General features: G+C 40.1%; 1 protein-coding gene across 2 annotated transcripts in view; it reads right to left on the bottom strand.

Annotated features, from left to right (window-relative positions):
• LOC123983800 overlaps positions 1–9,548 on the bottom strand; it is a 14,753-nt gene extending 5,205 nt beyond the window's left edge. Inside the window, exons 1-9 of one of the 2 annotated variants that reach the window (XM_046070162.1) lie at positions 9,417–9,548; positions 8,512–8,579; positions 7,993–8,064; positions 7,786–7,850; positions 7,646–7,683; positions 6,652–6,725; positions 6,176–6,238; positions 5,891–5,941; positions 5,384–5,433 (exon numbers count right to left, since the gene is read on the bottom strand). In XM_046070162.1, coding sequence (XP_045926118.1) covers positions 5,384–5,433; positions 5,891–5,941; positions 6,176–6,238; positions 6,652–6,725; positions 7,646–7,683; positions 7,786–7,850; positions 7,993–8,064; positions 8,512–8,579; positions 9,417–9,498 — 563 coding nt within the window. In that variant the 5' untranslated portion in view covers positions 9,499–9,548. The remainder of the gene's footprint in view (positions 1–5,383; positions 5,434–5,890; positions 5,942–6,175; positions 6,239–6,651; positions 6,726–7,645; positions 7,684–7,785; positions 7,851–7,992; positions 8,065–8,511; positions 8,580–9,416) is intronic. The other variant, XM_046070163.1, reaches the window with a different exon arrangement.
• Between the last annotated feature and the right edge of the window lie 2,175 nt (positions 9,549–11,723).

Genomic DNA, 11,723 nt, shown 5'->3' with positions numbered 1-11,723 from the left:
GGGTGTGTGTTCTCCCCACTGCTCTTCTCCCTCTACACCAACGACTGCACCTCAAGAGACCCATCTGTCAAACTCCTGAAGTTTGCTGACGACACAACGGTCATCGGCCTCATCCGGGACAGTGATGAGTCGGCCTACAGACGGGAGGTTGATCAGCTGGCTCTCTGGTGCAGCCAGAACAACCTGGAACTTAACATGCTCGAAACTGTGGACATGACCGTGGACTTCAGGAGGAGCCCCCCACTCTGCCCCCCATCACCATACTCAACAGCCCTGTGTCTGCTGTGGAATCCTTCAGATTTCTGGGATCCACTATTTCCCAGGACCTGAAGTGGAAGCCCAACACTGACACCATCATCAAGAAGGCCCAGCAGAGGATGTACTTTCTGCGCCAGCTCAGGAAGCTCAACCTGCCTAAGGACCTGCTGATCCACTTCTACACAGCCATCATCCAGTCTGTCCTCTGCACGTCCATCACTGTCTGGTTTGGATCTGCCACCAAAAAGGACAGGGACAGACTACAACGGACAGTCAGGACCGCAGAAAAGATCAACAGTGCCAACCTGCCCTCCATTCAGGACTTATACATTTCCAGAGTCAGGAAACGGGCAGGAAACATAACTGCAGATCCATCTCATCCCGGAAACAACCTGTTGCAGCTTCTCCCCTCTGGAAGGCGCTTCAGAGCACTGTACGCCAAAACCAACAGACTCAGGAACAGTTTCTTCCCACAAGCCATCACTCTGATGAACAGCTGACTCTGACTCACAGTGTCAGGAATAATTCCTGTGTAATAACCCATTAACTCTGCCACCTGTTTACTGGCTACCACTTACTATATATTCATCATTCTTTATTTCAGAGTTGTTCACACTGTTCATATTGTCACCTACCTCATGTACATAACACAGCACATAATATTTATTTATTCCAGCATTCTTTGCACTCATCACACTGTGTACATGAATGCTTGTATGTGTATGTGCACCTGTATATCACATCCACCTCAGACATGTGCATAACAATAATAGTAATAATAATTTACTCCTGCATCCTTTGCACTCTGCTTATCGCACTATTGCACTATTGTCTCAATCTGTCTGTTTTGTTCATAGTGTGTATATATGTGTTCTCTATACTGTAGCCTGTGTTTGATTTTATTACTGTATTATTGTGTTATTGTATTATTGTATAAGTAAGCACATTGTGAGCATTGTACAATCCAGAGTCAAATTCCTCGTATGTGTACACATACCTGGAAAATAAAGCTGATTCTGATTCTAATTCTGATAAGCAAGAAAAGCTCTAGCAACCCTCTGAGCTAGAAAATGTCTGAGCACCAATGTTATTTTGCAAAGGGACTGTACCTTAAATAAGTACAATTAAAGCCCAAGTAGTTTTCCTAAAGTACTAGCAGTATAATATATATCTTAATGATACCCTTCAAGTTTCATGGTATAAGGCTTGAGGGAACTGAACATTATATATACATATATATAGTGTATATACCTACAGTATATAGTGACCTAATTATCCCTGAGAAGAACTGTCTCTGGTGTGGACCACCAATTTATGTAACACTCGTGCAAAAGTTTAAACCCCATGTGTCCTGTGTATCCCCTCCATTAAACTGATGACATAATGAAAGATGGAGGTGACATTATTATCTCACACTGCAGGAGAGGGGCTGTCTACTGTTATACACAAAGCAAACATGTAATTCAAGCTTCCATTTTTAGATGAAGCCAATTGTTCTTTGCATTTCCCGGCAGAATTCGGTCCTTCTGTCTATCAAACACAATGAGGAGAGTAGAAAAAAGAATGTCAGAAAAGCATAAACAATGGGGGTGAGGATCAAAAGAAGAATAATAAAAGACATGGATGTTTTTTTTTCTAAAAGCATGAACAACTTAATAAGGACAATTCTTTCTGCAGCACCACTGGCAGGCGTCCAAGGCAGACAGTTCAAAGCCGCTCATTGACTCTGAGCATTGTACCTTTTCACATAAAGCTAAAAGCAGAAAGTCAACATGCAGGTGACAAAGGAAAGAGATAAAAAAAACAAGCTTGAAGAGGTGGAAGAAAAGAGGAAATGACAGCAATGGAAAGAAAATTGCGCTTTTAGTGTAGATGAAGAAAAAATGAAAAAGAGAAGAAGGTGGAGCTGTCATCAGGCAGTGGACTCAGTGGTCCTGGTGAACCTGTTAATCTCAAGGGCTAAGTCAGATGTGTGTGAAAGAAAGAAACAAATCTTAATAATGATGAAAGAAACCTACAAAAGGAGCCAAGCTGGTAACATGAAAAATGTAAGGCAAGGTAGGCAATTTGTTTCTAAAACACTTTTAGTCATTTTTGTTGAAATTGTCTTTATATACCAATACATATTAAAAAGTTAGGTGCTCTGAAAAAAGGGAAAATAAAAATCGAGTGTCTGTACTCCTCTCAGAGCTGCAGTAAACACAGAGAAGTTCCATTCGGACTGAATGCAATGATTGGCTGGGTGACTGTCACTCTCCTTCGCTGCCATGGCTACCAGCCCTGCTGCTACAGGAGCCGCCTAAATGTGCCTGGTCAGCTCTCTCCTGACTACGCGAAGCTTGGAGAGGTTAGACCGGAAGCATATCTGCATGGCTTTTCAACGATGCCGATAACTGAGGTTCACGAAGTAGCTGAAAAGTGACACTGTGGTCGCTTTATTTCTGCTGGACAGGTAATCTGGCTTTTTTCATTTTGACAGTAATTTGTTACTTTAATTTCTAGCCAACTTAGCAACCTACTTAGCATACAGGTAACAGTAGCTACGGCAGTGTAGGTGCAGGCTGGTGGAGCGAGCCAGAGTAGAGATGATTAATTTAGGGTGACCAGACGTCCCAGTTTTCCAGGGACCTGTCCCTTGGTGGCCTGTCCCCGTCTGGAGCTGTCCCTGGAAATGTCCCCGCAGGGCTGGACTGGCCATCGGGCATTTCGGGCATTTGCCCGATGGGCCGACGTGCTTTGTGGGCCGGTACATACTTTAATTAATTATATATATATTTTATTTATTTATTTATTTATTTATTTATTTGTCTGAACGGCCTATAAAACTCGCACATTGGGCATTTTCTTCTTTTGTGGACGGAGTGTTTTTTTTGTTTTTGTTTTTGCAGCGGTATAAACTATTAAAGGTGGTGGATTGGCCAATTGGTCATGATCGACTCTGGGCTGGACCAATTATAGCCGAGGAGGTCAGATGCACCCTCCCCCTTCAACGGATCAGCAATGAGCAATCACATATTATTGCTGCTGAACAAAAATGGAGAACAAAAAACGTAAAGCTGCCAAATGTGCTAAAATATCACAGTTGTTTGGTGGTGGCTATAGTGGAGCTTCCACTTCAGTAAAATTAGCAAGTGATGGAGGCCAGCAGGTTGAAGAGGGAAAGGGGAAGCAGGAGGAGGAGAGACCCGAGGCGGCCGCCGGTCCAAGTGGCAGAACTGAACTTGAGGTAAGAAGTTATGAGCTGCAGTCTATATCTGGGTCAGATTATAAACCAAGGTTAGGTGCAGCCTCTCTCAACCCGTAAATAAATGCATCCATCGATGATCCGGTTCTAATCCTCGCTCATATAGTTTTTTTCTCTCTCTCATCAAAACCGAATATGTTCATCAGTGGTACAGACAGTCTACATCACGTTTGTGTGCATTTTATTTTGTGATTTCACCGGAACGAATAGAGTCTCCGACTGCGATGAAGCGCGCGTCCGAGTGAAGAATGTGCGCGAGCCACAATGAGTAACACAATATTAACAATCTAGTAACTATTATTAACTAACAAGAAACTCTGATTAACTAGTAAGTAATAGCGCACAGGTGAAAGTGGTACTTCACTATTAATTAACTAATCAATAACTACTATTTTTTTAATACTTCCCAGAGAACTACTGAAAAACCACTAAATCTGTCATTTATTAATTTTAATATTCATTAATGATCATGTCTCACCTCTAGTCTTCTCTGTCTTAATTTCAGGTTTCCACCATGTGTTGTAGATAGTTCAGGAGGAGGTTAACTTGACCAAGCAGTCTTTTGTTTTCCGCTAATTACTGTTTAGAATACCAGAATAGGGAGGGTGATGTAGGTTTAAGTTTATTAGATTGATACATGTATACCAACAAGACAGTGTACATCGCTGTCAGAACAGTGTTTGTTTTCATTCAAAGGCTTTATGGCTTTGCCAATAATACTTGGTGGGCCGGTCTCTAGTCAAAATGCCCGGGCCGATTTTTTGTCCCAGTCCAGCCCTGAAGAAAGGACGGTGTTGACCACGGAGGAGAAGAGGTTAGTAGGCCTAACGTTAAAGCAAATTACGGATGTAAACTAACATTATTCCTTTTAAGCTAATGAGGAGATTATTCTTTTGGATTTTGATGTACAAATGAAATGCTTGTAATAATACGGAAGGGAGGTGGTTCTCATGTTGCATAAATGTAGCATACCTGCTTTGCGCCTGCCTCGACTTCTCCCTGCACTCACACACACACCTTTACCTCTCTCACTGCAAACACACCGGCTTTCCCTGCTTCTCTCTGTCTCCCTGTCTGCTCCCTTGAGTTTATCCATCAGCAGTAGGTTATGTTTGATAAAGTCACCGGTGATCCATTTTTCACTTCAGCAGGTGCACTGCATGCCAGCTTGTTAATTACGTAGCTTGTCAATGTCATCGTCCATCCCGGTGTTTCATTGTTGACATTGCCAATTTTGTAGACATCACTCAACCCTAATTTGAATACACTGATTTACTCTGCAAGTAATTTTGTGACTGCGTTTCCTTTGTGCGTTTCTTTTTTTTAAGTTATGATATAGGTCTTAAATTTCATTCATAATGGTCTTAAAAGGTCTTAAGTCTTAAATTTGACTATTAGCTCGTCTAACTGACTTAAAAATTTAACTGTTTTTCTCCTTTATTTCACATATTTTCTGTTACACACAAAGTACGGTTATATCACAAGTTACATTCTGTCATTTATTCAATCATTGTTCGCCAGTCAAGCCATATTGGCTTCCCGAGTTAATTCTAGTAGGGCCCGACACAAAAGCCTTACAAATATGTTGTTCCTCAATTATACAAAGTGACACACACCATTTCTCACTATAGTTCCAGGCAGAAAGAAATAGATAAAATGTCTGTTCTATAGGTCATAAAAAGTAGTTCATCTACCGAAAACACTGTAGGAAAGACGTGTCCAAGGTTTTTAATACATATAAAAATAAATTGTAAAAATCCAGATCACGATCCATCCTCACATGGTGGCATGATCAAATCTGCAGTGAATGATGAGTGTGACCGTATTCCCACAGATGATTCATGTCTTCTAAAACAGCCAGAAATGTGTGTGTTGGTTTACCACAGAGGGGCTCTGGTCAGCACTCCCTTCCAGCTGCGAGAATCTGCCACCTGCAACAGAGCAGGACAGTGTGTGCAAACATGAAACACAAAGACTGACGAAACAACCCAGGGACTTATTTGAAAACATTCCTTGGAATTTTTTCTGAGAAGGTTGCAGCTATAAGTTCTAATGGCAATATGCAAGTATCGTAACACAGAGACAGGTTGCACACAAAAAGCCTTCAACTTAGAAGTAACTAAGCATTGCTGCAAACTATGCAAAATGTGTGCCATATTAGATTTTCACATTCAGATTTTATTGTCTCAGTGCCATGTTACTAAGCTATGGAGCATTTCCAGCAAATACAATGCTGCTAGTTGAGATTATTAATTTTGTCTTGTAACTGTAGCAGTGTCTGTAATTGTTAAAAAAGTTGTTAAAAGTTAATCTGTTATTTTGTCAGATCTAAAATAATCTGAACAGAGCTTAGATGCTTGCACTGTATGTTTGATCAGAATGACTCACCTGCATTCTGTTATGAAGAAACCTCAGCTTCTGGTTGAGACATTCAATCTCCTGAGACAGGACAGAGAGGTCAAGGTCAGGTGGATGTAGAGATGCGTGTGAATGTAAAATACCTCTATAAAAGTGTAATAATAACACAAACTATCGCATTCATATTCACACATTTCCCCAAACAATCAAACAACATTTACCACAAATAAGTGGCCACAGTTACACTCTTAAACATGGCTGTGTTATGGCTGACATTGTGTTCAGGATTTGAGGATTAGAGGACAGTTAAAATACCTCGCTTAGTTTTTTGTCGCGCCTGAGTTTGATCTGAGGCAGGAGCTCCTCCAGTCTCTCAATCTGCAATAAAACATAGAATCTGTTTGGGGCATTTTGTTCTTTGTATCTACTCCAAATGCAGTGTTTTGGATGAAACGATCCCACAAAGTGATTAACACATGATTACTTTGCTTATTTATCACTTCACTGAAGGAAAAGGCCAGACTTCCACCTCACCTGAGGAAAATTAGTTTTTGTATTGTTGTCAGTGGTGTTTTTCAGTATTAGATCATCTCCTCATTCACACTTTCAAACATACTAAATTGTCATTTAAAAGGACAAGTGGTTGCCTGCTTTAAGAGAATTAGAGCTTCACATTTTCTCTTCCAAATATTTTATTGCAGACCAGCATTGCTGAATAAATGCATCAGTCTGTATGATTTAGTGAACCAGTCATTCTGTAATGTTACCACCATGTGGTTTCTTTGTCTTACCCTCCTGTCAATAGCCTGTGGCTTGGTCTTCATGCTCTTGTTGATCATGGGAATGGTTCTGGGTTTGGGACGCACTGGGAACAGACAAACCCACGACCATTACTGAGTTAAATAATTTGTGTTTCACTTAAGTAACGTATAAGACAATTAGTATGGCTAAAAATAGGCACAAATAAAGCAGTACTGTCACTGTGTATTGAGCACATATGAGAATATAATACACAGTACCAACAATACCAGGTGTTCATGAACATTTTAAACTTAGGACAGATGTGTAGTTTGCCAGGAACTATGGTGTGTGCTACTCTGTTTCCTTTGTTCAAGTGATATTTGCGCAGTAAAAATGTGTCATCTGCTTTATTAAATGGGCCATTAGCATTTAAAATAGTATTTTAATTGGTAACACTTTACTTTAAGTCCCTTTACCTAGCATTTATAATCAGTATATAATCATTTAATAAATAGTTCACATTATAATGTAGTGTGTGCAGCCATAAGGGCATTTGTTAATGTTAAATAGGAAATAGGTCAAACTTAAAGAAAAGTGTCACCAACTTGCTGTGTTGCCTGTAGTTTAAAGGAATAGTTTGATATTTTTGGAAAATGCTCTTAATTACTTTATTAGAGTTAGATAAGAAAAATGATACCACTCTGTCCGATACGCATGAAGCTACAGACAGCAGTCAGTTAGCTTAGCATAGCACAAAGACTGGAAACAGGGAGAAACAGCTAGCCTGGCTCTGTCCAAAGGTAATAAATTCCAGCTAAAAGCATCCCTAAAACTCACTAACTTATTACCTGTTTGTCTTATCTGTTAATCATTTAGTCCAAGCCAAGCTAAGCTAACCAGCTTAGGTACATATTTAATAATATTCATATTCATATTTATCACTATCAACCTTCTCATGTTATGTAGAAGCCCAAATGACAGGTCCCTGTTCAGATCTTGACCCACAGTTTAAGAAAAGAGAACAAAAGGTGAGTCCGCTCTTACCATGCTGAAAGATCTTGGCTACCTCAAGCACATATGGCCTGAAATGAAAAATACATAGTACAAGTGTTTGGTAAATGTGAATATGAATAGAAATGTATAGAAATATGTCAATTCTATAGTCTACAGTCAAGACTCCTTACATGTGCTTGCTGTTAGCAGGGATCAAGCTGTTCAGAGGGATCAGACATCCACGGTGGTTTCTTATCTGCAAACAGACAAAAGCAGAAGTTTTCCAGCTCCATTTATTTTTAAGAATTCGGACCCCATATTGATAGTTTCAGCTACAACCAAACATGTTTTCTTTCTTTCTAACAGAAAGCATTCAATGATAGGTCTGCATCTCTAACATGAGGCCAAAGGAGTCCTTGAACCTTGAATATGACACCAGAAGAGTTCAGCCCAAAGGTAGAGGTGATGATCTGAAAAGAGATATCAAAAAATATAATAGCATTAAATGCAACATCAAAAAAAATATACAGCCAGATATTTTCAGTTATTTTTTCAAAATAAGTTATCATTGTTAATATTAAAAATGTTTTAATAAGTCAGTGGGTGAACAAAGAAAGTCCATAGTTTCATGTAATGTGTGTGTGGCTTTCACAGTAATAGTGTCAAAATAGATAGAAAAACATAATCCCACCAACTGTGAAGATATAAGTGAATTCAACTGAAAACAAAATCTTCCAAAAGTGTGTTTTGTCCCAAATCAGCAAGTAAGAAGGTAAGAATTACAACAAACACAATGGTCATTGTCCAACTCAACACATCCTATGTTTGCTGTGAGCACTCTAAACCCTCAGGTCTGACTTTCAGATGTGAAAGTCCTGTTGTGCAGGTACAGTAATAAAAGTGGACTGCTTGCACACCTGTATGATCGTGGTGACCTCAGCTGCTGGAGGAATAGACACTTCTCGAAGAGCCACCACTCTGTCATCTGCAACAGATGCAACATGAGATGCAACCGTTTTCTACTACCGCCATTAAAAGGTGTTTGTAAGTTGTTGGCCATTAAACTTGATATAGAAAATATAGAAAATGTTTGTATATTTCAGGCATAGATGTAGAAAAAAAACCTCATCAAGCACAATTTATTATGTCTGGAGGGGATTTTAAACATTTACATCTCTAGACTTGATGGATTATTATAATAAAAAAAACCCTTATCAACAGTTGCATGATGATGATTGTGTATGCTTTTCTGATTGCTTATGAGAAAGGGAGAAACAGATAACCTTTTATTAATGACATATTAACATTTATAACTGCGGAATTGAGCATCTATTAATAACTTGACTACTAATGATATATATGATGTAGATGTTCTCATTAATGGCTCATAACTGATCTATAAAGCATTAGTAAATTATTAAATTAGATGTGTTAGCCTGTTAGATCTGCAACCACGCTAGTAGGCTATTATAGGATAGCCGAACGTTACATTTAATTGCTACAATTGCCACACACACGCTCAACTGTCAGATACAGCTGTAACTCTTTGATCATTTAGCTATTGATAATACGCTTTACTAGCTACACCTGTCTGTTAGCGAGGGTAAAAAGAAAACACTTTATGTATGAATAACGTGTGTAGACGTATGTTGGATTTATACCATGGTCTGAGACCAAGATGAGCGCATAATCTACATTTAGTCCACAATGGGTTAAAGAGGCTGGTTGGCATGGACACAGACCGCGAACATCTGCTAACGTTACGTGGCTCACCAATCGTTTCTCAGTGATCGTAAAGTGGACGGACACAAACTGTACGAACCGTTTTTGTCCAGCCGTTTCAGAGCGATCCAGGTCTTTGAAACACTTGGTTTGTCAAAACTTATGCTAGACATTTTAATCATCCACACAGCAGCGGCAGCAGCGGCCAGGCTCGAGACAACCTGCTACATCCGGCCGGGGACTTTCAGAATAAATCTCTCTGCAGCTGCACGACTAGACATATCAGGGGGAAATGCTGTACTTTCACTGTCTCTATTTATCTGACATCTATTTTTAGTTACTGCAGTTAATATTGTAATTTAATTGGTGGGTCTGTTTGAGAGACATAATTCAACATTAATTAATAACACAGTTGTGGAAAGTAGCAGAGTATTTACTCAGGTCATAACATAAAATTAATTGTGTTAGCATCAATTGAATTGAGTTTAATCTCCTGCTTTCTTTTATTTGTTTTTGTTTGTGAATCACTTCATAACTGTAGTTTTGAAAGGTGCTTTATAACTGAAATTTATTGTGATTGTTGTTATAAATCATCTCAATTGCAATGAATTGCTTTGTTTATAGTGTGTATATTTGTGTTTCTCTATACTGTAGCCTGTGTGTTATTGTATTATTATTGTATGAGCTACCACATCGCGAGCATTGTACAATCCAAAGTCAAATTCCTCGTATGTGTACACATACCTGGCAAACAAAACTTAATCTGATTCTTATTCTGAAATTGAAATGTATAGGTATATGTATTTCTCTAAAGTATGTTAAACCAAAGACACTACATGTGCAAACCTGATTCATGCTCCAGTCTGACGTCTGGGTGGAAAAAGTCTGGTCTGGTTGCTGAACAGTGATGCTGGTAGAGCTCCAATTGCTCGCTAGACCCCTCTAGCCGCCTAGCTCACTTCTGCTGAAGGCACAGACTGACTGGACAGACTGACCAGAGTGGCTTTGTTAGACTGGAGTTCGGCACTGGATGGAGAGAAGACTGCCAGGACAGCAGAAGGGAGGCTGGAGCCTGAAAATACACAAAGGACATCATCAAATAACTAGGAATTAAGTCATTAATGCAGGCATGACAGTTAGATTTGCTGTTGAGCACAACCTCTTGTCCTGTGGACACTATCACTGCATCAGCATCTGTCAATATACACAGAAAAATACATGAGTGAAAGTTTTTTTTTTTCATATTTTCTTGAGACCTTTGCTATATTCTTTTTATAGAATAAGAATATAAACTCCAGTGTCTTCATTCAATTTGAAATAATTAGAATTGAGGATACAAATGATTATATTTTCACAGGTTTTCGGGCTGACAATAATGATCTCTTCAGGTCATACATAACATCCAGTGATTAATGGTAAGTGAGACACACTTTATGGTGTAATCCACCAACAGTGTTAGTATTTTCTACATAAAGGATACTAATCAAATTCTGACAGGGAGCCGACTGGTAGGTAGAAGGCAATGAGAGGTCACACTTTTGAGTTTAGGAGGGACCTAGAAATAAGTACTTTTTAATTACCCGGTACATGTTACAAAATGACAATGTAATCACTACTTTAAACCCCCTACAAATTAAAACTCAAACCTCAGCCACCCTCCTTACTAACAGTGTTGAACATTTAAAATATGTCAAACATGACTTTCTTGCCAGAGACAAGAGATCGCGCTTCTGACGGTCGGTGATTGTTCCCTCTTGCTGGAGAAAGCCACGTCTAATTGAGCACCGCGCTATGTTTATGCGCTGCGCAGTTTTTTAATATCATAATTTATAGTTGGGCATGGTGAGTGTCAAGTCATCTCAAGTCAAAAGGCTCAAGTCCAAGTGAAGTCAGGAGCCATTGTTGTTAAAGTCAAAGTCGAGTCGCAAGTCTTCTCTGATTTTGTCAAGTCCAGTCTAAAGTCATCATTTTTGTGACTGGAGTCTGACTCGAGTCCAAGTCATGTGACTCGATTCCACACCTCTGCTAGATGTCGCCTGAGCGTGCTCGCTGGTGACGTCACGTTTGCAGGAGCTAAAAGCCCGATGAGAGCAGACGACCCTCGCCGGGTGCGGTGGCGCGCGCCTGTAATCCAAGCTACCGGGAGGCTGAGGCTGGCGGACCGTTTGAGCTCAGGAGCTCTGAGCTGCAGCGGACTATGCCGATCGGGTGTCCGCACTAAGTTCGGTATCGATATGGTGCTCCTGGGGGAGCCCGGGACCACCAGGTCGTCTAAGGAGGGGTGCACCGGCCCAGGTCGGAAACGGAGCAGGTCAAAGCCCCCGTGCCGCTCAGTAGTGGGATCGCGCCTGTGAATAGACGCTGTAGTGCAGCCTGAGTAATACAGCGGGACCCAGTCTTTTTACAC

This window comes from Micropterus dolomieu, linkage group LG15, assembly GCF_021292245.1.
Source record: "Micropterus dolomieu isolate WLL.071019.BEF.003 ecotype Adirondacks linkage group LG15, ASM2129224v1, whole genome shotgun sequence".
Lineage (NCBI taxonomy): Eukaryota > Metazoa > Chordata > Actinopteri > Centrarchiformes > Centrarchidae > Micropterus > Micropterus dolomieu.
This window is presented reverse-complemented; position numbering and strand designations above follow the sequence as displayed.